This window comes from Protopterus annectens, chromosome 5.part0 (assembly GCF_019279795.1).
Source record: "Protopterus annectens isolate FY-2018-M chromosome 5.part0, PAN1.0, whole genome shotgun sequence".
Taxonomy (NCBI): Eukaryota; Metazoa; Chordata; order Ceratodontiformes; family Protopteridae; genus Protopterus; species Protopterus annectens.
Window position 1 is genome coordinate 1,795,864,172 of NC_056735.1, and position 27,499 is coordinate 1,795,891,670.

At 39.8% G+C, this 27,499-nt stretch overlaps 1 protein-coding gene across 1 annotated transcript in view; it reads right to left on the bottom strand.

Annotated features, from left to right (window-relative positions):
* Positions 1 to 19,057, bottom strand: part of ZDHHC20 (zinc finger DHHC-type palmitoyltransferase 20) — a 1,600,692-nt gene extending 1,581,635 nt beyond the window's left edge. The window contains exon 1 of the mRNA XM_044072039.1: positions 18,910 to 19,057. Within this exon, the coding sequence (XP_043927974.1) occupies positions 18,910 to 19,027 (118 nt within the window). The 5' untranslated portion in view covers positions 19,028 to 19,057. The remainder of the gene's footprint in view (positions 1 to 18,909) is intronic.
* Positions 19,058 to 27,499: the final 8,442 nt, after the last annotated feature.

The following is a 27,499-nucleotide window of genomic DNA, read 5'->3' on the forward strand; positions in this document are numbered from 1 at the left end:
ACACAGAATAACATTCATACTAAGAGAAGTTTTTGCAGGGCACAGTGAAACTTCCCCTATACTTTTCAGTAACTGTCGGAGGATCATTTATATTCACCTGGGCTACCCACTCAAAACAGGCAGGACTTGGTTTAATGTCTCATGTTGAAAAGAGCCTCAATTAGCACTTACAGAAGTGAACAGCATTCCTGCAGATTATACCAAATAATAAATTCACTAAATAAAAACTTTCAGAAATATACAATTCCATTGTTTTGTGATGTAAAAAAATAAACCAACCACTTAGGTTAAACACACTGTAATACATACCCACTACTTCACTACATGTTAAAGTGATACAATCTCCCGGTTAACAAGGGACTGTAAATAAAAACAGCAAAGAGGATGCAGTTAGTACTTCCTGCAATACAGGTTAACCCTCCCTAAAGCTAGTGAAACCTGAACCTTCGTGCTAAAAGCTGCACAAGGGTTCATAGGTACATACTAGGCTATCTGCCCTAGGGCATTTATAAGCCTAGCCAGAATGTGTTTGGCTTTCGCCACCCATTTTAAATTTATTTTGCTATGCTCTTTTTCGAGGTTAGTATACTGCGCCTCTGTCTAACAGTGACACAGAAGTGATACCCGGGGTAAACCTACGATCTCCCATCCACTCATCAAGATTCCTCTTGAAGAGAGTCAATGAGGGACTCTACCTAACCTGGACTGGGATTTTATTCCAGAGTGAAGGGAGCATCTGGATTTTCTGAGGTGTCCAAAAGGGGCACTGTACAATTATATGGCTCAAGGAGGGGATGAGAGAAGAGACACATGACCTCCCCTGATCTAGATCTGATCCCTTCATGATTAGGTGGTGGATATAAAGTTTTTTTTTCCACTTTTTTTGGTGGTGGTTGTCAAATGAGAGATTGCTATCAACTTGGTCCCCCAGGTCCTAATTACTTCTTCTGTACTTAATGGATTACCACCTATGTGGTAATTTGTAGGCACTGTTTTTGCCAAAGGGGATGACTATACACTTTTTGGCATTTAGCTTGAGGCCATGGCTCTGGCACCAGTTGTCTGTTTCTATGAGGCCCTTTTGGAGGATGCTTGTGTCGGCCGGAGAGTCGATTATGGCGCCCAGTTTGCAGTCATCTGCGAACTTGGTCAGCCACAGTCCTTCCGTGTTGGCCTGTACCTCCGAGAAATATATAAGTAAAAAGTCACCAAAAGCATCCGAGATGAAAGTAGGAACCACCAACAGCACAATTGACCATTTATTCGATAAACCAGGAAGCAAGTAAATAAACAATCCAAAAATGGATTTTTTATTTACTTGCTTCCTGGTTTATCGAATAAACGGTCAATTGTGCTGTTGGTGGTTCCTACTTTCATCTCGGATGCTTTTGGTGACTTTTTACTGGTTTATTTGACTGTTTCTTTTGGATATCCAAGAAATATATACCGAACAAGAGAGGCCCCAGGACTGAGCCTTGTGGGACAGCACTTGTAACTGGTTTGGAGTCTGACATGGCTCCAGCAATTCTAACCATGTGGGTTCTGTCCTTGAGCCAGTTTGCAATCCATCTAGTGACACAGGGGTTTATATTTAAGCTGGTGAGCTTATCTATAATGCCAGAGTGGGTATTGTATCGAAGGCTTTTGAGAGGTCCAGGTAGGCTGTGTGGACCACCTTCCCTTAGTCAATGGCCTTGGTGACAGTTTCAAAGAAATCAACCAGGTTTAAGAGGCAGGATCTGCCCTTAAAGCCGAACTGGGTAGGATCCAGTGTCTGTAGGTTCCCAATATCTTTATTTAGGAGGTCCATGATGATCCTTTCCATAGCTTTGCAGACCAAGCTAGTCAGGCTTATGGGGCGATAGTTTCCAGGATCCGTTGAGGCACCACCTTTATGGAGAGGGACCACTGTTGCTGTACGCCACTCTTTGGGCACATATCCTGTAGTAAGGCCGAGATTGAACAGTAGTTTTATGTTTGGGTTTAGCTCTTCTTGGAGTTCATGTAGGACGCAGCCCGGGACACAGTCTGGTCCCATTGATGCTGTGTTTTTTGCTTTGGAGAGGGCGGCTCTTACCTGAGCATCTGAGATGTCAGGGGGGCAGCACTCTGCTGGGATAGATATTTGCCCTTTTGGTGGGGAGGGGGCGGGGGAGTTTGTGCTGAACCTGTCAGCTAGGATGTTGGCCAATGTCTGTGGGTTCAGTGTATTTTTTGTCATTTTGGACTAATTCTGAGCATATCTGGGAATTACCACCCAGGTTCCTAACATAACTAAAGAAAGCCTTGTGATTATCCTTAGTGTCCAGTGCAATTTTTCTCTCGAAGCTGACCTTAGACAATTTTATGAGTGCCCGTAGTTTTTTGCTAATACTGATCAGTGATGCCTTCCCTTTTTGGGATTTTGCTCCATCATTTAGTAGCTTCCTCCTTCTATTGTATAGTTTGTTTATGGCTGGGGTCCACCAAACAGGACGTCTGCCTTTGGAGGATTGGGTCTTGGTTTTATTTGGGATCGCATGATCCATGCATTCCTGAAGGTGTTCATAGAATGCGTTTATAAAGGATTCTGCAGTCTGGGCCGTGTTTTCCACAGGCCCAGGGGCTTTGAAGGATTCCACCTCGGTTTTGAAGTGTGTGAAATTTGCTTTAGAGAAGTTTTTCACTGTGGTTTTCTGGGCAGGGGGTGGGGTCGGGATGTGAATATACAGTGAGATTAGTTTACGGTCTGATCTTACCAGTGAGGGATACACTTCTGGTCTGGAGCATAGAGTCCCCATGTTGGTGATGATCATGTCCAGTATGTTTTCCCCTCTTATGGGAGTGGTAACAAGTTGTTTCAGAGCATTTGAGTTTATAAATTCTAGGAACCTTTGGGCTAGGGTGTTGGTGCTAGAGTAATATTCCCAGTCTATGTTTGGGTAGTTGAAGTTGCCCAATATAATGGTGTTTGGAGACTATCATATTTTCCAGTGTTCTCAAAAAGGCCGAGTGGGGTTCCTGGATTTGGGAGGGTGGTGTGTAGCAGGCTATAAACTGGAAGGCAGTTTTACCCACTGTTAGTTGCACATGGATAGTCTCTGATGCTTCGTGCTTTGCCACCAACCTGGAGGTGTGGGTATCTTTGATGAATATCGATACTCCCCCTCCTTTTGTGGTTTGGTCCAAGTTTTGGGGCCGAAAAGCATGGTATGTGGTATAACCTGGTAGTGCTGGGGTGCTCTCAGGAGCCCTGAACCAGGTTTCTATTACTGCACAGATATCAATGTTCTCCATGCTAAGAAGAGTTTCGAGTGCGTGCATCTTGAGGTTTAGACTTCTGGCGTTGAGTAGCATTACTCTTAGTTTCTTATCCCTTGTGATACCTATGGAGGTGTTTGTCTTTTGAGCCTTGCCTAAAAAAGGCACTACGGGGGTAGCAAGAGCCTTTGCCAATATCTGAAAGCCCAGGGGTGACAGGTGCAAGCCGTCCCTAGCGAAGCATCGTGGCTTGTAGAGCATATCATCCCAAGCTGACAGGCACTGGATCCCCTTTGAATGACGCCAGTACTTAAGATGATCAATTTCAACAATTGGCTTGTCTTCATATTGTGGCATCATTCTTGGTGAGGGTAAGATGCTACTCTAGGTCAGGGTCATACCGGCCTGGGCTATACGCTCAGAGAGCTCCTTTATGTCTCTTTTCATGTAGTCCAGGGAGGTACGTCTCTGGTCATTTACACCAGCATGGACAATGACAGAGTCATATTTGTACTTGCCTTGGAGTGACCTGAGTGCTTGTGTTATGTGGCGGATCCTAGCGCCCGACAGGCTGCTCACAGTGACCCTCTCCTTGTTCAGCCTGGTGAGCGGGACGTCAGTGTGCCTGACGATAGAGTCACCTATTACAAGTGTATCAGGTGTGTTGTTTAGTCTTAAGGGCTGCGACTGTTCGGCACACTGGCTTTGTGAGATATGTGTTGCACGTGTTTTGTTTTGGGGTAGCGGTTGCTTGGGTGTCTGCTTTGGAGGTCTCTGCTGCTTAGGCAGATCTTTATTTAGAGCCTCCGAGTATGTTTTTGTGTGATTAAGTGTGTGATTAAGTGTTTGGTTTGCTGTCGTGGTAGGTCTATGTGAGACTGAAATTGTAGTGAGTGTGGTTTCCTTCTCCTCCTGACTGGTTATGCCAGTATTGAGTTGAGAGAGCTTAGCCTCCAGTTTGGCTATATGGTTGCATCTCTCACATGTGCTGGAATTTGTTGGGAGGAGTAAATAATAGGATCACAAAATTTGCCAAAACAATGACAGTTGAAAAATCTGGACACAGCCCTAGCTGACATCAGTTTATGGGCAGTACCTCACCGAAAAAAAAAAAAATGCAGATTTTTCCGTGTGTCTGCAGTATGACATGAAAGCTCTTTTTTTTTGGCTTGCAAGGAAGGGAAATTAAAGTGTGTTCCTAATAACTAATCCATACTGGAAGCAAACTACAGGGAGAAAGGAAAGCTTGGAATGGAGCTAAACTGCAAGTGACAGTGGACCTTCCCTTTAAAGGAAGTGGCAATCAGGGAATAGGAACAGAGATGATCAAAACAACCTACTCCCACAATGGATGACTGAACCACATTCAGCACCCAGCTTTTGCAAGGGAAGCAAATAAGCTGGTTAGCTCTCGCCCCAAGGAAGAACAGATAGGCAAAGTAAACAAAAGATAACCTGCATCAACAAATTATCCCAATGAAACATATACATAATGGTAGCTACTTCAATGAGAGTTACAAATATCAACAAAATTATTAAACCAAAATGGACTGAAGCCTTTACTCAATCCAACAAATACTAAAAAGATATCACCATCATTCAAGGTAAGAATTTCTCATCGGCACAGATGCCAAAGATCCACAGGGGAATGACAAAAAAGTTGCATGTCAAAACAAAATGTTAATCACGATAAACAAAGCCACAACATATAGCTAACTATTATGCAGACTTGAAATACACCAATAGCCACAAAGGCACCCCCCCCCCCCGACACACACACCACAATTCCAACTATAATTGCAAGACATCTTTGCTCTCATTAACATGAGAAAAATCAGTTCCACTGGGCCACAGAACTTACCAGGAAGCATAGTTTGTGCAATCAGAAATAGCCTGGTACATCCCTCTTTGCCCTCAATACATTTTTCCTGGGGCCAGTACACTGTGGCATCTTTTTCCTCAGATGTCTAAATTAATAAGAGAGTTTTAAAGGAAACCTTAAATACCTTTGCATATGCTCTCCTGGTAAACTGAACATAAATGGACACACCCTCTATACTGCAACATATGATTTCATGTCTCAAACACTCCGATGCCTGAGAAAAAACACATTATTCTCAGTTAAACAATGCCAGCCAATTCATACATGGGGTCATGAACATAAGCTCCTCAATTGCCAGGAGTATATTTCTCCAAGCCTACAAATCAGGAAGAAAAAAAAAAAGTCGGAATATGCAACAATGAATAAGCACCTTACAAAAGCAGCAAAGTAGCATTTCCAAAAATATGAACAGAACAGACAGCATGACATTATGAGCCAAGAAAAGCCACAAATCTATTAACGACCATACAAAAGAGGAGGGAGTGATTTGAATGACATTTAAAATGTCACATGTACAATCACTAAGCAGTATGGAACCCAATACCCCCTCAAAAATCAGGAGAGCGTGTCAGAACCAAAATATATATATATATATATATATATATATATATATATATATATATATATATATATATATATATTTTTTTTTTTTTTTCATACTGGACTATCTGCCCTGGGGCAATTATAAGCCTAGCCCGATTCTGTATAGCTTACGCCACCCCTTGATTTGAGTATACTGTGCCCTTTTTAAGGTTTAGTTTACTGTGCCTCTGTCTAATAGTGACATGGGAGTAATCCCTGGGACAAACCTACGATCCCCCATCCACTTATCAAGATTCTTCTTGAAGAGATTCAGTGAGGTGCTCTGCCTCACATGAACTGGATTCTATTCCAGAGCGAAGGGAGCCTCTGGGTTATGAACCTGTCCCTCCAGCAAGTTCTATTTATTTCTGTGCTGAGGTTCAAGTCCCTCGAGCATGTGGCTCTAAGGGATTTAGATTTTCTGAGGTGGAGCATGTCCATTAATTCTGGATTTGACATAGCTTTGTATGTCAGGCATAGATCGCCTCGAAATAGGCAGTATGCAACAGAGTAGAGCTGGAGTTTTTTTTTTTTTTTTTAACTGAGCAGCATATGGCATCTGTTTGAGACCCTTGATCCTCTTGGTGAGATACTTTTGGGGTCTTTCTAACTGCTGCAGGTCTCGGGTAGTGTACATCCCAAAAGGGGCATTGTATTCTATGATGGGCCTGATTAGGGATGAATAAAGGGGCACGATTACCTCTCTTGATCTAGATGTGAAACCCTTCGTGATGAGGTGAGCTATGTAGAAGGTCTCTCTAATCACTTTGGCAATGTGGTTTTCAAAGGAGAAATTGCTATCAACTTCGGTCCCCAGGTCCCTAATAACTTTCTCTGTACTTAATGGGTTTCCACCTATGTGGTAATTTGTGGGCACATTGTATGACTATACATTTTTTGGCATTTAGCTTTAAACCATGGCGCTGGCACCAGTTATCTGTCTCCGAGACCTTTTTGAAGGATGTTTGTTTCAGCTGGAGAGTTGATTATAGTGCCCAGTTTGCAGTCGTCTGCGAACTTGGTGAGCCATAGCCCTCCGACATTTGCCTGTACCACGGAAAAGTATATACCGAACAAGAGTGGTCCCAGGACAGAACCTTGTGGGACGCCACTTGTGACCGGTTTCGAGTCCGACATGGCTCCAGCAACTCTCACTCTGTGGGTTCTGTTTTTTAGCCAGTTTGCGACCCATCGTGTGACATAGGGGTTTATATTTAAGCTGGATAGCTTATCTAGGATGCCCGAGTGGGGTATTTAAGCTGGATAGCTTATCTATGATGCCCGAGTGGGGTATTGTGTCAAATGCCTTTGCAAGGTCCAGATAGGCTGTGTGGACTACCTTCCCTTCATCTATGGCTTTGGTGACTATTTCGAAGAAGTCAACCAGGTTCAAAAGGCAGGATCTGCCCTTGACAAAGCCGGACTGGGTAGGATCTAGTGTCTGTAGGTCCCCAATGTCTTTGTTTATGAGCTCCATGATGATCCTCTCCATAGCCTTGCAGACTAAGCTAGTCAGGCTTATGGGGCAATAGTTTCCAGGGTCCGTAGAGGCTCCACCTTTGTGGAGTGGGACCACTGTTGCTGTACGCCATTCTGTGGGCACATATCCTGTAGTGAGGCTGAGATTGTATAGCTGTTTTATTTGAGGGATTAGTTCCTCTTGTAGTTCATGTAGGACGCAACCTGGGACGCCATCTGGTCCCATGGAAGCAGTGTTTTTTGCTTTGGAGAGGGCAGCCTTCACCTGAGCATCTGAGATGTTTGGGAGGCAGCCCTCTGCCGGGATAGATACTTGCTCTTTTGGGGGGGGGTTTGCACTGAACCTGTCTGCCAGGATATTGGCGATGTCTGTGGGTTCAGTGTATTTTTTGTCGTTTAGAATCAACTCAGAAAAGTCTGGGAGTTGCATCCCAGGTTTCTAACATAACTGAAAAAAAGCCTTATGATTGTCTTTGGTGTCTGTGCAATTTTTGTCTCGAAGCTGGCCTTGGGAGGATTTTATGAGGGATCGTAATTTTTTGCTAGTACTGATCAGAGATGCCTTCCCTATTAGGGATTTTGCTCCATCATATAGTAGCTTCCTCCTTCTGTTGTACAGTTTATTTATGGCAGGTGTCCACCAGACTGGACACCCGCCTTTGGATGATTGGGTCTTGGTTTTGTTTGGGATAGCATGATCCATGCATTCCTGGAGATGTCCGTAGAATGCATTTATATAGGATTCTGCAGTTTGGGCTGTAGTTTCCACTGGCCCTGGGGCCTTGAAGGATTCCACTTTGGTTTTGAGAAGTGAGAAGTTCGCTTTTGAGAAGTTTTTCACTGTGGTTTTCTGGGCTGGGGATGGGGTCGGGATGTGGACATACAGTGAAATTAGTTTATGGTCTGATCTCACCAATGAGGGATATACTTCTGGTGTGGAGCATAGAGTCCCCATGTTGGTAATGATCAGGTCTAGTATGTTGTCCCCTCTTGTGGGAGTGGTGACAAGTTGTTCCATAGCATTTGAGTTTATAATTTCCAGGAATCTTTGGGCTAAGGTGCTGGGGCTTGAGTAGTGCTCCCAGTCAATGTTTGGGTAGTTGAAGTCGCCCAATATAATGGTGTTCGGAGAGATCTTCATGTTCTCCAATGTTTTCAGGAAAGCCGAACGGGATTCCTGACTTTGAGAGGGTGGTCTGTAGGATGCTATAAACGGAAAAGCAGTCTTGCCCACTGTTAGTTGCACATGGATGGTCTCCGATACTTCGTGCAATGCCACTAACTTGGAGGTGTGGATATCCTTGATAAATATGTAAACTCCCCCCTCCTTTTGTGGTTCGGTCCGGGTTTTGGGGCCAAAAAGCATGATACGAGGTATAGCCTGGCAGTGCTGGGTGCTCTCTAGAGCCTTGAACCAGGTTTCTGTCACTGCACAGATATCGATGTTCTCCATACTGAGGAGAGCTTCGAATGCGTGCAACTTGAGGTTAAGACTTCTGGCGTTTAGCAGCATTACCCTTAGTTTCTTGTTCCTTGTGCTGTCTATGGGGGTGGGTTTGACTTTTGAGCCTCGCCTAAAAAAGGCACTATGGGGGTGGCAAGAGCCATTGCCAATATCCGAAAGCCCAGTGGTGACAGGTGCAAGCCATCCCTAGCGAAGCAACATGGCTTGTCGAGCATGTCATCCCAGGATGACACACTGGATCCCCTTTGAATGACACCAAAATTTTAATCAAAGCAAAGGATCATTTTGTCTTTGTACTGTGGCATCATTCTAGGTGAGGGTAAGATGCTGCTCAAGGTCAGGGTCATACCAGCCTGGGCTACATGATCAGAGAACTCCTCTATGTCTCTTTTCATGTAGTCCAGGGAGGTATGTCTCAGGTCATTCACACCAGCATGTACAATGACAGAGTCATATTTGTATTTGCTTTGTACAATGACAGAGTCATATTTATATATGCTATATAGTGATATATATATATATATATATATATATATATATATATATATATATATATATATATATATATATATATATATATATATATATATATATATATATATATATATTTGCTTTAGTTGGCACTTAAGCGGTTAGTGTAAAACCCAAGACAAATCATTGCAAACATTTATGGGAAACAAGAAGTATGTGCCCCTCCAAAACAGGTCCCTCTGCATGTGGGTGAATGCATGGCTCCAAAAAGCAAAGTATCAAGGAAAAAAATGAGCCAGCAACTGTAAGCTGTAACAGATATCAAAATATATTTATTAGGATTACATAAAAGAAAAAAAAGAACAGACCAGTTTCAGCTAGAATAATTTCTTAGCCTTCATCAGTGTTGGAAACCGAAGCATTCATTTGTTCCTTTTAAACACCAATACAAATTAATTACATACCGTGATTGGTTGCCTCAAACATTAACTTAGCCTGGGTGGACAAAGTCCACCCAGTTTATACTGGATGTAAAAGAGAAAAAAAAATGGATCATTCGAGTGTCATCCCGCTTTTATTAGATCTGTCACCCAATATTCTGTCAACCATAAAACTGAAAGAGGCTGTTGCGTGTTTCGTAGTATCCTTACACAGGACATTGCTAGTTTTCCTGTTTCTGTTGTCACTTAGATGCTCCGAACTCTGCAATCTAAGTGGCCTGGAAGTCTGTCCTATATAAAATGCAGAACTGCATGAAGTCAAATAAAGTAGCCAGTCACTGCTGCAGTTGGCAAAGAAATCGATATCAAAAAACCACACCACAATTTCTACTGGAGAATTGTTTGGACTTGGTGACCTTATTGCAATGACCACGGCATGCATCCAGTCAGTCTATACCCTGAGATTGTTTGAATGCTATCTGCAAAAGACGTCCTATGTGGCAGTTTGTAGTTACTTAAATGTGAACCCAGGTTCTTGCCTTTACGAAATGAAAAGTGACATGTCTTCAGTATATTGTGTTAGGGTGTTATCAGCCAATAGTATGTTCCAGTGTCGCCGTACACTGTCCACCAGTGTTTTAGTGTTCCTACCATAAGTAGTCGTAAAGCAAATGACATTGTCAGTGCCCCGATGTTTCTCCTTGCATTGGAGTATATCCTCCCTGTTGAGATTAGCAGCATAGTTGCTTGCTCCTAGGACATAACCCATCTTATAACCAGTTTCTAAATCTGTTAACCAGATCCTTGCGAAAGACCTTGAAAGTGGAAACTTGTGAGCAGATACGCTTCATCCTAATAAACTGGGATTTAGGGATGTTCCTAGTAATATGGGGAGGATGAAAGCTGGATGCGTGGAGTAAGGAATTATATTGAGGATATTTAAGGAATTATATTGAGGATATTTACGGAAAACTTCAGTACGTAGTGTATGATCCTCATTTCTACTAACCTGAACATCTAAATATGTAATGTGTTCTCGATGGTAGTTTACCGTGAACTGAAGACCCCATTTGTCGTTTAAATATTCAATAAACTCCATGAGATAATCAACATCTGACCTCTATATCATCCAGCAGTCATGCAGATATCCTCCATATGTCAATTTCACCCAAATAGATGTGTCACATCATAAAGGATATGCTCCTCGTCACAGGCATAAAGAGGTCTGCATAAATGGGGACAAAAATGCCCCCACAGCTGTTCCCAGTACCTGCCAGTAACTTTTTTTTTTCCTACCAAAATCAAGAACATTCTTGGTCAACATATGTTCTGTTAAACATATCAGGAAGATATTAGAGCCTGGTTCATAAAAATTGAATTTGTATAACCAATATTAAATTGTACTTGGGTCTGCCCAATGTGGGATGTTTGTGTAAAGTGCACAAACATCCAACGTACACAAAAACCAACTCTCCTCAAGCTGCATCTCAGAAACAATGCCCAAAAAGTCCGTAGTGTCCTGAATCCTAGATCTAACCCATTTCAACAAAGGCTGAAGATGTAACGCAAGGAACTGGGACAAGGGTTCAGTTAATGAACCATTCCAAGCAATAATGGGTCTGGGTCTGCCAGGTAGATTGTGTGGATCCTTGTGAATCTTAGGAAGAAAGTATATGTATTGGCTGCCTGGATCGGATACTGTGAGATGGAATTTGGTTTTATTGGTTATGATGCCCTCCTGCAGTGCTGAATCCAGATATTGGTCTATTTGTGTTTTTTTAAATGTAGGGTCCAAAGACATTTTTGTATAATGTCTACCGTCTGTCAGTTGTTTCTGTGCTTCGGCATCATATTGCTGCCAATTCATAACTACCACGGCCCCTCCCTTATCAGTAAAAAAGATCAACCAGCTCACGTAAGCTGTCCATATCAGTCTTAGAGAGGCTGTTTACCTTAACATTAGATCCCCTAAAGTTGAAATGTAGAGCTTTGATCACAAAGGATTGAAAAATATGGTGCATATGTGGTACAAAACTGGATTTATGATACAGAAATGTTGTTGAGTCAAAATTGGAAACATTGTCATGAAAATGAAACTTAAGGTTTAGCAATCTACAAAATGCCATAACATCTTGTACCAACACATCCTCAGAGACCAAAAAAAAAAAAAAAATATATAGTCCTTTATTTAGCAAAGTCACCTGGATTTCAGTTAAAACCACATTTGAAATATTCAGCACATTAGTCTTATTACACTCAATCATTTATTCATAAGAAGTCCAATAACCCTTCCATGCTGCTTATTTTTGTTGTGCTTCCGTCCTGCTCTTTTGTAAGGCCTACAAGGGAAACAGTATTTCTTTTGGGGGTAGAGGAGTCTGGGATTTGCATGTCTAGGTTTGTACCCGATGAGTTCGTATACAACCCTAGTTTTTTTTAAGTATAGATCTTGGGCGTTTGGTCACGTTGAAAGTTACGGACCTTTCTAACCCGTAATTGTTGTTCAAGTCCCAAAAGATCTGTACTTAGTTTAAGACATGCAGTGTAGAAGGGCTGACCTTCAGACTTTAGTCTCTTCGCATAATTTAGTAATATTAACAATTTCCTTGTCCATTATACATTCATGATATCTGGCTAGTGTCTCAATAAATGCCATGGATGTTTGCTGTTGTATACCTGACCATTCCTTGGCTAATACATCTATAATCGCTGACCAGGGGCTGTATCTTAACCCTCAGACCTCTAGGGGATATCCCTTTAGCCAAATAGGCTTTGAAAAGTTTGCAGTGCCAGACATTCGATCTTAGGGATCTCATGTTTTTATTCAATTGCTGAAACACTTCACATTGGTTCCCAGGATTGAAAGTCATTATTGTTCTCAACATTATTAGCATTACCAAGTCCAAATACACCCAAATCCTCCCTATCAGAGGACAATCCTGCTAAGAACCTGGATAAATCCATAATCAAAATGGTACACTTTTAGTACTAAACAAGGTGTAAATCAATTACAAAAAGATTTTTGGTCTGATCAGACCATCAACCCAAGGCCAAACAGCAGCTGGTCAAAGAGCCCTAAATGTCAATGTTATCATCCAAATTAGTATTGGACCATAGTAGCCCTTGTCAAATACTACCCACAAAAAAAAAAAAAAAATTAATTCGGTAAGGCTTGACAATACTACATCTAAAAAGAAAGGATGTACCAATAACACAATGAATAGTAATTATTTATGCAGTGCTAGATACATGTATTGTTCTCCCAAAAGGTATGTTCCAAACTAGGACAAAATACTATTCTCCAAAACACAAGATATTCGCTGTGCAATGCAACGTCCACATATATCACAGAACCAATTCTGGTCAATCTATAAAAGAAATGTAAATAGTACTCAATGTAGACAATAATGGCCCTTCCATTTATGCAGTGTCAAACCACCGTCTGCATAGAACAAAGAATGAATTAGAAGCAATCAATCCAATGCACTGCCCATGACTAAAATGTTATTGGCAACTCAGGTTGGTGATAGATCAGATAATAAGCCAAAATACACCGCAGAGCATCTCTCTTAAAAAATAAATAAAAATGGCCATGCAAGATGAATGGCCAACTCAGACGTTAATAAACTGGTATCAAACCCCTCCGATGAAAAACCAAGTAAAATACACAACCCAAAAAAATGGTTGAAAAACCAAGTAAAACGCACAACCAAAAAATGGTTATAAATAATAGTAAACACCCAAATCCAAAAGGAAATTAAACAGTTACCAATGTCCCGTATTTGCCTCAGTAAGTGTCCTAAACCATAAATTCACAAAAACTGGAAAAAAACAAGTTTTTGATCCAAAATGGCGGTAGACCACAAAATGTAAAAGTTACATAAATCCAAATGTTGTCGCCCAAGTAAGATGCTTCACCAGTCCCATTTCAGCCTGGAAAAAACACAGTACATAGTCCCTATAATTACAATTCACAACGTCCAATGTATTCTGGTAGGATTCTTTGAAAAACTGCAAGCCCAGATGAAAAAAACAAAAATTAAACCGATCCGTACAAATACAGACCCTCAGCAGAATGAAATCACAAAAAGCAGTTTAAATTAGAAGTTCAACATCCTCCTTGTTGTTGCAGTAATCACAAACCAATCATAGAAAATACAGAACAAAAACCCAGCAATAGTGCTAATGCAAGTTAGCCTTCAAGGAATCTCTCTTGCAGAAGGTACAAACCGTTTAAAGCAGCCGGTCAAAAAATGGCACATACATAAACCAAAAATAAAAAAGGTTTACCAGAGTCCCGTATCGGCTTCAAAAGAGGTTGCAAACCACAAGATAATCCTCATAGTAGATGGAACAAGTAAAACACGAGAGCTGTACAGCATGGGCCCCAGATTGCCATATACTCGAACTATGAGCAACCTCGCGAGTAGGAAAAAACGATGAAATCCCCCCAACATACGGCCACACTTTTGCAGATAGCATTCAAACAAAATCTCAGGGTATAGACTGACTGGATGCATGCCGTGGTCAATGCAATAAGGTCACCAAGTCCAAACAATTCTCCAGTAGAAATTGTGGTGTGGTTTTTGATATCGATTTCTTTGCCAACTGCAGCAGTGACTGGCTACTTTATTTGGCTTCATGCAGTTCTGCATTTTACATAGGACAGACTTCCAGGCCACTTAGATTGCAGAGTTCGGAGCATCTAAGTGACATCAGACACAAGAAAACTAGCAATGTCCTGTGTAAGGATACTACAAAACACCAAACAGCCTTTTTCAATTTTATGATTGACAGAATATTGGGCGAGATCTAATAAAGCAGGATGGCACTCTATATTGGATGCAAGAGAAAAACTGGATCATTAAACCGGGTGGACTTTATCCATCTGCACTAAATTAATATTTATGAGGCATCCAATCACGGTATGCAATTAATTTGTATTAGTGTTTAAAATTTACAAATGAAGGCTTCTGTTTTCAACACTGGCTAAGAAATTTTTCTAGCCGAAACCGGTCTGTTCTTTTTGATCTTTTATGTAATCTAATAAATATATTTTGATATTTGTTACAGCTTACAGTTGCTGGCTCATTTTTTCTTTAAAGAACAAGTATACTAATATGTGAAATGGACAGGTGTAAGAGAATTTAACTGATCAAAACATAAATAGCCACATGTACAAATGTGTTATAAAAAGTTTTGTTGACTCCCACCAACCAACAGTTTGAAGATCCAAAAAATCAAAGCACAGTACTAGACAAGGGTCCTTCTCCAAGTACAACACAGTAAATCCAAAATCAAAAATACCATATTTTGTTTTTGGAGTTTGAAGATCCACCCCAGTTCTTTGTAAATCCCGAACAAAAAAAAAAAAAAAAAAAAAACTGCTGTAACAAGTTCCTCGTGCTGTGCAAGGTTCAAATAGGAAACGCTAAAAGTGCAACATAACAGTGAAACCACCATGTTGCCAACATGCCTCTTAGTGCAAGAAACCTGGACAACGGCCTGCAAAATGGGGGGGGGGGGTACAAAGGCCCAAACATAGGGACATATTTTAAATATTGCCCTTATAAACTTGGAAAGTTGCTACAATAGCATTTGTTTTAAAAACATTTTTTGAATGATTTGAAGTCTGAAATGCAAATGTACGCCATTATTTAGTGACTTCAATCCTCAGATCATCTCAGTGATTTGCCACAAAAACCACAAATATTATGAGGAAAAGACCAAAAACATGGACTGTTGAGAGGTATAGCTACCAAGCATGCAATTATGGACCTTTGATGCAACAGAGAAAGGACAGACAAAGTGCTTAAAAATCACCATTAAAACTGCAGTTGACAAATTATTAAATTTACAGATTTTTTTTTTTTTAATATGGCTAGTAAAGCCAACTCAGCATAGAGGCCATAATAAATGTAGAATGAGACATGGCGGGCTATGCTCATTTCTCTCTGCCCGTATGCTCTTTATATGTTTTGCTTAACATATGCCCAATAGGCAAAATCCATTTTCAATACAGACCCATGGAAAGAAAGACCACTGCAATCATGATATGCAAAGTATTCAAGCAGCCCGGCAATGCAAAGGATTAAGACACTGAAATTTTAACAAGCTGCCCCTGTTGTCAGGGGTATAGTGTTTGGCTCCCTCCATCTCAACTGGTCTACAGTATGACTCAGTGCAAATAAGAAAGTGCTCCCAGTTTGCCCGAGTTAAGCAACTAAATAAGCATTAAATATTAAAACAAATTATATTACATATTTCATGGCGTGGTACCATAACATGACAACATAAATGAAAATTTACTTGTACATTAATTGGTTAAATGGTCTAAACTAAAAGTTGCATTGAGAGATAATGCCCTAACCATGTCTCTGGCAACCTGTGTTTAAATAACATGTGGCAAGGGAGGATGAAAGTCCGTGGCCATTACCAGCTTGTTCATTCAGGAAAGTGGCCTCACAATATGGGTGACACCTATGAAGTTCAAGCTTATTAAAACCCACACAGCTATGTGCAAGATGCGCAGTGAGGCTCAAGTAAATCCAGTGTGCAGAGGCATGCTTCCCCTCAAAGGGCAGTATAAGGTGGAGTTCAGACAAGCCACAACAAGGCAAGTGGGTGCTCTAGTGGGAGAAAAGGTAAGCCAACCCACAGGACCATCAAGCTGGTCTGCTTCTTACCACCCAACTCTGAAAGAGCAACTGAGGACTTGCAGCAGAAGCAAACAATCCAAAGGGCCCTCGCATGGGGATTTCTATCTCCTACTTCCAAAGGATGAATATGGCATATAGGTATCCCACAGTATTCAAAACAGTTTGAATCACTGTCTATAGAGAATTCTATAATACACTGAGAAAACTGCATTAAGTTATTACACAATATATATTGGCACAAGGTGTGTGCGCACAAGCACAGCAATATTAAGACATTATGGGTTACAGTAAGAAACTTTACAGTTAGCAACTGCAGACCAATACTCAACGAGAAGTATGGGACAAAAGAGATCTACAGACCAGTGTTGGCGCTAAACTAGTAAGTGTTATCTTCAGTTTTCACAAGTGTCGGTTGAAACTGTAATTTAGCCTGTAAACAACCTTATTACCACACCTGCAACTACTAATAACTACTTGTTGTACAGTATAATGCACAGGGTTGACGGGATGAGCTGTGAAACAAACTTCATTTTACAGTTCTCATATGTGAATCCCTGCCTTTCCACTTCCAGAGGAGTATTCCAAGCAAGTCACATGAACAGATCATGCACTTGAGCTGCCAGGCAAAGAAGTGCACACCTACAACTGAAAATTATTCTAGACTTCCAATATAATTCTTAAACACTATCAATTTTATTTAATAACAAAGCAACAAACTTCCAAAAAGATAACTAAATACACAGCATTCCTGCCAGAGACAACATTTCCAGGTATCAGGAAACACTTCCTTTGGCAAACATGTGAGGCCCGTTGGAAAACAATGATAATGTTTCTTAGGTGGCGGAGATGCGTGAATGGGCGTACCTTCGTTGAAGGTTGTGCGTCTGGGCTGGCAACTCGGCACGTAAAAATCTACTGCCAATCATTAGCAGACCGGAGTTCCGCTGTGGCGACACCTAACCGGGAAAAGCCGAAAGACAACAACAACGTGGCTGAGAATCAAGTGAAGGAAGTTAAAAACTCAGGGTATAAGAGGTGTCACCCATTTACATGCAGTATCTTAACTATATAGCGCTCCCAGTTGTAACATTTCATTTCAAGGAACAGATCCCTACAATAGAAATTCCTTACTACACATCAAAACCGTTTGGCAGACATTTAACCTTAAAATTTCTAAGAAAAATCCAAGGCTTAAAAAAAAAAAAAAAAACCATCACGCAACAAATCATATGCTCTTTAACAAAGCAAACCGGAAGCACACAAACAATTTTTAAAACATTTGGAGCTCCCTGGTAATGTTACTGTAAATGTTTAACATTTTGCCTCATTGCATAGTTCTTAACATAACCGGGGACACTTAACACATTAGCCTTATTAACTTGGAAACATTCACAATAAGAACATGAGAATTAATACACTTTTTGAGAAATAAACAAAAGTCTATTATTGTCCTTGTATATTAGATGTAATTCACAACCTTATCTCCAAATGTTACCGGTTTTAGGAGGGATTAAGAGACAGATCTGAAATGCGAACAAACAAAAAAAAAAAAAAAAAACAGACGTTTAAGAGGTGTCCCATCCTGATAAGCTTTCATATTTGAGGAAACAAACTGACCACTATGAACTACAGCTTTTCGTAAAGTACATGTCAGAGGTAGTCCCATTACAACCTCCAAAATAAATCTTCAGCTGTACAAGGTAAAGTAGAACACTAAACAGCAACAAGTACTGTGCTTCCCAACAGCTTGCTTTTCCTACATCCAGAAAAATCGATATTTCCATCTAAAAAAAAAAAAAACAGAAACGTACACCACACAAGGCATAAAATCAACATAAATCGTCCTGGCATTATAAGGTAAACAGGATCACCAGCTACAAGCAGACAAAATCACTTGGGCATTATCAAATTAAATGTTGCAGATCAGAGCGTATTCTTATTTACCACTTACAATAACACTTTCATATACTGCAATATTTTACCTCTCAACTCTACAGATTTTGGTCTGTTCTTAATAAAATGTGTGTTTTCCGGCAAATCACTTAAGACTGAAGTCACTAAATAGTTTTCGTATACATTTGAGTTTCAGACTTCACATCCTTCAGAAAATGCACGCAAAACACGCATCTTGTTCTTTTATCAACTTTCTAAGTTTATAAGAGCAATATTTAAAATCTGACCCTGTTTTCGGACCTTTGTCACCGCCATCATTTAGGCTTTAACCCAGATTTAATGCTCTAAGAGGTTCACAGGTGTGATTTTACACTACAAGCGACTTTAGCATGTCAGTGTTCATTTAAACTCCACAATTACAGTTGCGTAAAAGTCACGCAGAGGCTTCAACAGATCTGCAATTTCTTTTCATCAAACTTTAAGACTATACACTAAGCAAATCAAAACTGTTCCTGGCGTAGTGCAAATACAGAGTAAAAAACTGTAAAACTTTACTGAAGTGACATGTTATGTTTCAGCTAGCATTTAAATTTAAAACATCTTATTCACCCCGTAGGAAACATGCATGATAAAAATTGTTCTTTAGAAAGTACATCTTGGTGGCAAAGCTACTACATTAACAGAAAAATGTTACGCCCATTTGTAAACGGGACTAGAAAGCTATGCAGTATGCCAAATCTAAATCACTTCGTATTAATAGATAGAAAAACTGAAAACATATAGAAAGATAATACTTACAGATGCATAGCTCCACTACATAAGCATAATAAGACCAACAAACAACAAGCACAATAAAAACAACAGGAATCCACGCTAAAACCTTTTGACAACACTTCAATAAATGAGAAGGCGCCATGTTACTCAAACCCGCAGGAGATGGCACCGTGTCGACGTCACTTCGTCACGTCATAAAAAGGAAATGAAGATACTTTTAATTAAAGGTGGCTAGAGCTTGTTACACCTGGTCTACAAGTGTTTCGCTTTGTTTAAAAAAAAAAAAAAAAGTCTAGTGACACGAGCTGTGAGTCAGCTATCCTGTGACAGTACGGTGCGGAGTGTATTCTTCAAGTTGTTTCCTTGTTAGCGCAATAATTTTAACACACGACAATGTTTTTTGGTTCTTATACTTAGCCGCGATTCTTATATTATTAGGTAATTGAACTTAAGTCATTCCTAGAATATCACAAATTGAATAAGTTCAGCTATCTGAATTCCTTCCGAATCTGAAATATAGCATCCTCTGTTGGTGATTTTGATTTTGCAACCTGATTGCAAACAAAAAAAGAGAAGTAAAGAAACGTGTTATGTATGCGTATGTTACCACCTGTCCCACTTTGCGAGGGACAGTCCCTCTTTTGGCAGTTGTGTCCTGCAAAAAATTGAAAAAAAAATGGCAAATGTCATGCGATTTTAGGACCAAAAATATTTCCTATATTTTCTTTAATAGTTGCATAAAACATTTATTTTGTATCTGAAAGACCTAAATGTTATAAGAAACAGAATAAGTAACTAAAGTGTTGCACTTTTATTTAGGCAAAAAAGTGAAGTTCTGTCCTTTGTACTGGCCGTGGGCATGTTTTGCCCTATAGAGTCTGACATTTCTACAAAAAATGTCCCACTTTGGGCATTTGAAATGCATGTATACCCTATGTATACATATACATAATATGCATATACATATGTATATATATATATATATATATATATATAATACGCACACACTGATACTGCTACACATATACTGCAGACACTAGTGTGTATGTGTGTGTGTGTGTGTGTGTGTGTGTGTGTGTGTAGATGTATTAGATGCATACCGCCAAACCTATTAGCCCAAGAAATCTGGACAAAGCCTAACATAATGGGGGAACAAGCACAAATAGAAGCAGATTTTAAGTATTGTTCTTATAAACAGTTGATGGAATAACGGGATTCATGTTAGCATGCATTTTCTGAAGAATATGAAGTCTGAAACTCAAATGTGTGTTTAATACCTCACAATTGTACAGATTTTTGCAGAATGTCCAGATTTTTGTCTCATAGTTTTGGTCTGTTTTTCATAAAATTGTGTTTTTCTGGCAAATTACTGGTAAATCATTAAATACTGAAGTCAGAAAATAATGACAGACATTTGAGTTTCAGACTTCATACCATCCAGAAACTTTAAAACAATGCAAACCTGTTACTCTATTAACTTTCAAAGTTTGTAAGAGCAATATTTAAAAATTGTCCCTATTTTTGGGCCTTTGTCCCATTTTTATTTATGGCTTTGTCCAGATTTCTTGCTGTAAGAGGTTGAGAGATATGGTTATTAATTAGTGACGTCAATCATCTGCGATTTGCCAGAAAAACATAAATTTTATGAGGAACAGCATATATCTCAACTTCTTAGCACATAAAATCTAAACAAAACCAAAAATAATGGGGAGGGGCAAAACCCCCCAAATAGGTACTGGTTTTAAATATTGCTTTTACAAACTTTTAAAGCTGCTAGAATAAAAGCTATTTTGTTATCAATGCATTAACATGCATGTTCTGAAGGATATGACATCTAAAACTCAAATGCCTGTCATTATTTAGTGAATTAATTCCTCATTGATTTGCAATAAGAAATCCAGAAAAAAAACACATTTTTTATGAGGAAGAAACCAAAAATATAAGGAGAAAATCTGGACAGTTGAGAGGTATGAGGAAAAAATCTAGCAAAGCCTTAGCGAAAAAAAAAAAACGGACAAAGCCAGCCAAGCTTTTGCATTAGTATGAACTTTCTGACTGATATGAAATATGAAACTTAAATGTCTGCCATTATTTATGATTTCTGTTTTCAATGATTTGACGGAAAAAAACACAAATTTTATGAGGAGCAGACAAGAACATGATGCAAACATTTGGATATTCTGTGAAAATCAGGACGATTGAGGGGTACGATTAAGTGTACAAAATACTAAAAAATACATGTGTTTTTAATGAGTCAGTGGAAAACTGTTTGTCATGTGTTGCACATTTAAAACAATGTGGTCAGGGAAGCAATTTGAGGAGGGGGTCAAAATTAAAAGCTGTGGTTTCAAGAGGGTCAACGGTCTCAAAGTGGGTGTCTTAAGAGATCATCCATTCATTCATTCATTCATTCATTCATTCATTCATTCTCTAGCTTCTTAGTCCAGTTCAGAGCTGCGAAAGCTACAGTCTATCCCAATCCTCTGTGACTACAATGTAGAAAAAAATAATTGGTGGGGGGGGGGGTCAGCCAATTGCAGAGTTAAGACATAGACTAAACAGTCAAGCATGTAAACATCATCAATTTGCAAGTCCTCTTGAACCTTACTATATCATCTCAATAACTGCATGACAGAACTACAGGTGAAGTTTTATGTAACACCAAAGATAGGGTACAGGACAAACCTGTGGTTGGGCCTGCTACTCACAAGTAATATATGCACATAAGCCCAGTGGAAGAGGAACATGATTTTTCTTGCTGTTTACTGCTATTTCCGCCTAAACGCTCGTTTCCTGGCATTTATTGCTTCTCAAAATGCTCATTTTATACTGAAAATTGCATTTACTTGTGCCTGCACCTTTTAAAGTCATTTATGCTGTAAATTGTATTTTTAATTGTCTCTGGCTTCCCACTCAAGTGTGACAGCCATTACTGCACTGTAAAAGTTGTTTGTTACCTGTTTCTACTGTTTTTCCTGAAAAAAACAAAAAAATATTGCTATTTTCCCACCTTACTAAGCTAGAAAAGTCCAGTTTTAGATACCTGCTGATACCTGGATTGTGTTTGAGCTTCTGTGTTGGCCATACCTTACTTGGGCAAAAGGGAAGTTTCTTTGTTCACCAGTGAGAGTGGGGAGCTCTGAACAGCCTACCTGTCCTTGGAGGAGTGGTTTCTGCCCAGAAACTGTAGTTTTATTGGCCATTTTGGGCTAAATTCTATCTCTTTAATCTTTCTGATCTAAAAAACGCATTTGCGGTTTTGCGCATTGCACAGTGGCAATTAGCTAGGGTTAAACTATCCCTGGCTCCACTGAGTCTGCTCTTCAGTTTTTCCCTTGGTACTAGCCAGGTCTTCCAGTTTTAGCAATGAAATCAGTACTTTTAGACTAGCACTTAGTGCAAAAAGAGTCAGAAGCACTATATAATCTATAATACTAGATCCCTGACAGTTGTCTGTAGAGAACAGCCAAATTACTCTCCCCAAAAAAACAAGTTCCTTAACCCATTCAGGCATGTCCAAGAGCCAGCTCCCAGCGGGTTTTCCTGTGCACCTGATGAATTTGGGCATCCTGAGGCAATGTCACAACTGCTTCATGTACACAGACAACCCTTTCCTCCTACCTCAAAACACCAAACCCTGCGAGAGATGCACTTACATAGCTAAACTTGAAGCAAAGCTCTCTCCAGTCATGACTGGAATTGGCAGTCAAGAGGAGAAGGTACCAACCTGCAGCACACCACCTACTGCACATAGACCCATCATACATCCAAATGCGAACCCCACACGTAGATACATAAAGACATATTTGGAGGCTCTAAATAAAAATTTGCGGAAACAACAAAGACCTCCAAAGCAGACACGCAAGCAACCTACACCCACAAACACACCACAATCATCACATAACCACAAAAAACAGTGTGCCGCACAACCACAGCCCCTAAGGCAAAACACCATACCTAACACACTTGTAATAGATGACTCCATAGTCAGGCACACCGATGTCCCTCTCACCAGGCTGGATAAGGAGAAAGTCACTGTCAGTTGCTTGTCGGGCGCCAGAATCTGCCACATTACCCACTCACTCAGGTCACTCCACAACAAGTACAAATACGACTCTGTCATTGTCCACGTTGGTGTGAATGACCTGAGACATACCTCCCTGGACTACATGAAAAGGGACATAGAAGAGCTCTCTGATTATGTAATCAAGACAGGTATGACCCTAGCCATGAGTAGCATCTTACCCTCACCAAGTATGATACCACAGTACAAAGAAAAAATGATAAATTTCAACAATTGGCTAAGTTTTTGGTGTCATTCAAAGGGGATCCAGTATATGTCTGCCTGGAATGACATGCTCAACAAGCCTCAATGCTTTGCCAGAGATGGCTTGCACCTGTCGCCCCTGGGATTCAGGATACTGGCTAAGGCTCTTGCCACCCCCATAGTACCTTTTTTAGGCAAAGCTCAAAAAACAAATCCACCACTATAACAAGTACTAGCGATAATAAACTGAGGGTCATGCTGATAAACACTTTGAATCTGAAATATAGCATCCTCTGTTGGTGATTTTGATTTTACAACCTGATTGCAAACAAAAAAGAGAAGTAAAGAAACGTGTTATGTATGCGTATGTTACCACCTGTCCCACTTTGCGAGGGACAGTCCCTCTTTTGGCAGTTGTGTCCTGCAAAAAATTGAAAAAAAATGGCAAATGTCATGCGATTTTAGGACCAAAAATATTTCCTATATTTTCTTTAATAGTTGCATAAAACATTTATTTTGTATCTGAAAGACCTAAATGTTATAAGAAACAGAATAAGTAACTAAAGTGTTGCACTTTTATTTAGGCAAAAAAGTGAAGTTCTGTCCTTTGTACTGGCCGTGGGCATGTTTTGCCCTATAGAGTCTGACATTTCTACAAAAAATGTCCCACTTTGGGCATTTGAAAATGCATGTATACCCTATGTATACATATACATAATACGCATATACATATGTATATATATATATATATATATATATATATATATATATATATATAATACGCACACACTGATACTGCTACACATATACTGCAGACACTAGTGTGTATGTGTGTGTGTGTGTGTGTGTGTGTAGATGTATTAGATGCATACCGCCAAACCTATTAGCCCAAGAAATCTGGACAAAGCCTAACATAATGGGGGAACAAGCACAAATAGAAGCAGATTTTAAGTATTGTTCTTATAAACAGTTGATGGAATAACGGGATTTATGTTAGCATGCATTTTCTGAAGAATATGAAGTCTGAAACTCAAATGTGTGTTTAATACCTCACAATTGTACAGATTTTTGCAGAATGTCCAGATTTTTGTCTCATAGTTTTGGTCTGTTTTTCATAAAATTGTGTTTTTCTGGCAAATTACTGGTAAATCATTAAATACTGAAGTCAGAAAATAATGACAGACATTTGAGTTTCAGACTTCATACCATCCAGAAACTTTAAAACAATGCAAACCTGTTACTCTATTAACTTTCAAAGTTTGTAAGAGCAATATTTAAAAATTGTCCCTATTTTTGGGCCTTTGTCCCACTTTTATTTATGGCTTTGTCCAGATTTCTTGCTGTAAGAGGTTGAGAGATATGGTTATTAATTAGTGACGTCAATCGTCTGCGATTTGCCAGAAAAACATAAATTTTATGAGGAACAGCATATATCTCAACTTCTTAGCACATAAAATCTAAACAAAACCAAAAATAATGGGGAGGGGCAAAACCCCCCAAATAGGTACTGGTTTTAAATATTGCTTTTACAAACTTTTAAAGCTGCTAGAATAAAAGCTATTTTGTTATCAATGCATTAACATGCATGTTCTGAAGGATATGACATCTAAAACTCAAATGCCTGTCATTATTTAGTGAATTAATTCCTCATTGATTTGCAATAAGAAATCCAGAAAAAAAAACACATTTTTTATGAGGAAGAAACCAAAAATATAAGAAGAAAATCTGGACAGTTGAGAGGTATGAGGAAAAAATCTAGCAAAGCCTTAGCGAAAAAAAAAAAAAAACGGACAAAGCCAGCCAAGCTTTTGCATTAGTATGAACTTTCTGACTGATATGAAATATGAAACTTAAATGTCTGCCATTATTTATGATTTCTGTTTTCAATGATTTGACGGAAAAAAACACAAATTTTATGAGGAGCAGACAAGAACATGATGCAAACATTTGGATATTCTGTGAAAATCAGGACGATTGAGGGGTACGATTAAGTGTACAAAATACTAAAAAATACCTATGTTTTTAATGGACAGTGGAAAACTGTTTGTCATGTGTTGCACATTTAAAACAATGTGGTCAGGGAAGCAATTTGAGGAGGGGGTCAAAATTAAAAGCTGTGGTTTCAAGAGGGTCAACGGTCTCAAAGTGGGTGTCTTAAGATCATCCATTCATTCATTCATTCATTCATTCATTCATTCATTCATTCTCTAGCTTCTTAGTCCAGTTCAGAGCTGCGAAAGCTACAGTCTATCCCAATCCTCTGTGACTACAATGTAGAAAAAAATAATTGGTGGGGGGGGGGGTCAGCCAATTGCAGAGTTAAGACATAGACTAAACAGTCAAGCATGTAAACATCATCAATTTGCAAGTCCTCTTGAACCTTACTATATCATCTCAATAACTGCATGACAGAACTACAGGTGAAGTTTTATGTAACACCAAAGATAGGGTACAGGACAAACCTGTAGTTGGGCCTGCTACTCACAAGTAATATATGCACATAAGCCCAGTGGAAGAGCAACATGATTTTTCTTGCTGTTTACTGCTATTTCCACCTAAACACTCATTTCCTGGCATTTATTGCTTCTCAAAATGCTCATTTTATACTGAAAATTGCATTTACTTGTGCCTGCACCTTTTAAAGTCATTTATGCTGTAAATTGTATTTTTAATTGTCTCTGGCTTCCCACTCAAGTGTGACAGCCATTACTGCACTGTAAAAGTTGTTTGTTACCTGTTTCTACTGTTTTTCCTGAAAAAACAAAAAAATTTTGCTATTTTCCCACCTTACTAAGCTAGAAAAGTCCAGTTTTAGATACCTGCTGATACCTGGATTGTGTTTGAGCTTCTGTGTTGGCCATACCTTACTTGGGCAAAAGGGAAGTTTCTTTGTTCACCAGTGAGAGTGGGGAGCTCTGAACAGCCTACCTGTCCTTGGAGGAGTGGTTTCTGCCCAGAAACTGTAGTTTTATTGGCCATTTTGGGCTAAATTCTATCTCTTTAATCTTTCTGATCTAAAAAACGCATTTGCGCGGTTTTGCGCATTGCACAGTGGCAATTAGCTAGGGTTAAACTATCCCTGGCTCCACTGAGTCTGCTCTTCAGTTTTTCCCTTGGTACTAGCCAGTTCTTCCAGTTTTAGCAATGAAATCAGTACTTTTAGACTAGCACTTAGTGCAAAAAGAGTCAGAAGCACTATATAATCTATAATACTAGATCCCTGACAGTTGTCTGTAGAGAACAGCCAAATTACTCTCCCCAAAAAAACAAGTTCCTTAACCCATTCAGGCATGTCCAAGATCCAGCTCCCAGCGGGTTTTCCTGTGCACCTGATGAATTTGGGCATCCTGAGGCAATGTCACAACTGCTTCATGTACACAGACAACCCTTTCCTCCTACCACAAAACACCAAACCCTGCGAGAGATGCACTTACATAGCTAAACTTGAAGCAAAGCTCTCTCCAGTCATGACTGGAATTGGCAGTCAAGAGGAGAAGGTACCAACCTGCAGCACACCACCTACTGCACATAGACCCATCATACATCCAAATGCGAACCCCACACGTAGATACATAAAGACATATTTGGAGGCTCTAAATAAAAATTTGCGGAAACAACAAAGAACTCCAAAGCAGACACGCAAGCAACCTACACCCACAAACACACCACAATCTTCACATAACCACAAAAACCAGTGTGCCGCACAACCACAGCCCCTAAGGCAAAACACCATACCTAACACACTTGTAATAGATGACTCCATAGTCAGGCACACCAATGTCCCTCTCACCAAGCTGGATAAGGAGAAAGTCACTGTCAGTTGCTTGTCGGGCACCAGAATCTGCCACATTACCCACTCACTCAGGTCACTCCACAACAAGTACAAATACGACTCTGTCATTGTCCATGTTGGTGTGAATGACCTGAGACATACCTCCCTGGACTACATGAAAAGGGACATAGAAGAGCTCTCTGATTATGTAATCAAGACAGGTATGACCCTAGCCATGAGTAGCATCTTACCCTCACCAAGTATGATACCACAGTACAAAGAAAAAATGATAAATTTCAACAATTGGCTAAGTTTTTGGTGTCATTCAAAGGGGATCCAGTATATGTCTGCCTGGAATGACATGCTCAACAAGCCTCGATGCTTTGCCAGAGATGGCTTGCACCTGTCGCCCCTGGGATTCAGGATACTGGCTAAGGCTCTTGCCACCCCCATAGTACCTTTTTTAGGCAAAGCTCAAAAAACAAATCCACCACTATAACAAGTACTAGCGATAATAAACTGAGGGTCATGCTGATAAACACTTAGGAGTTTAAACCTCAAAATGCACTCTCTCG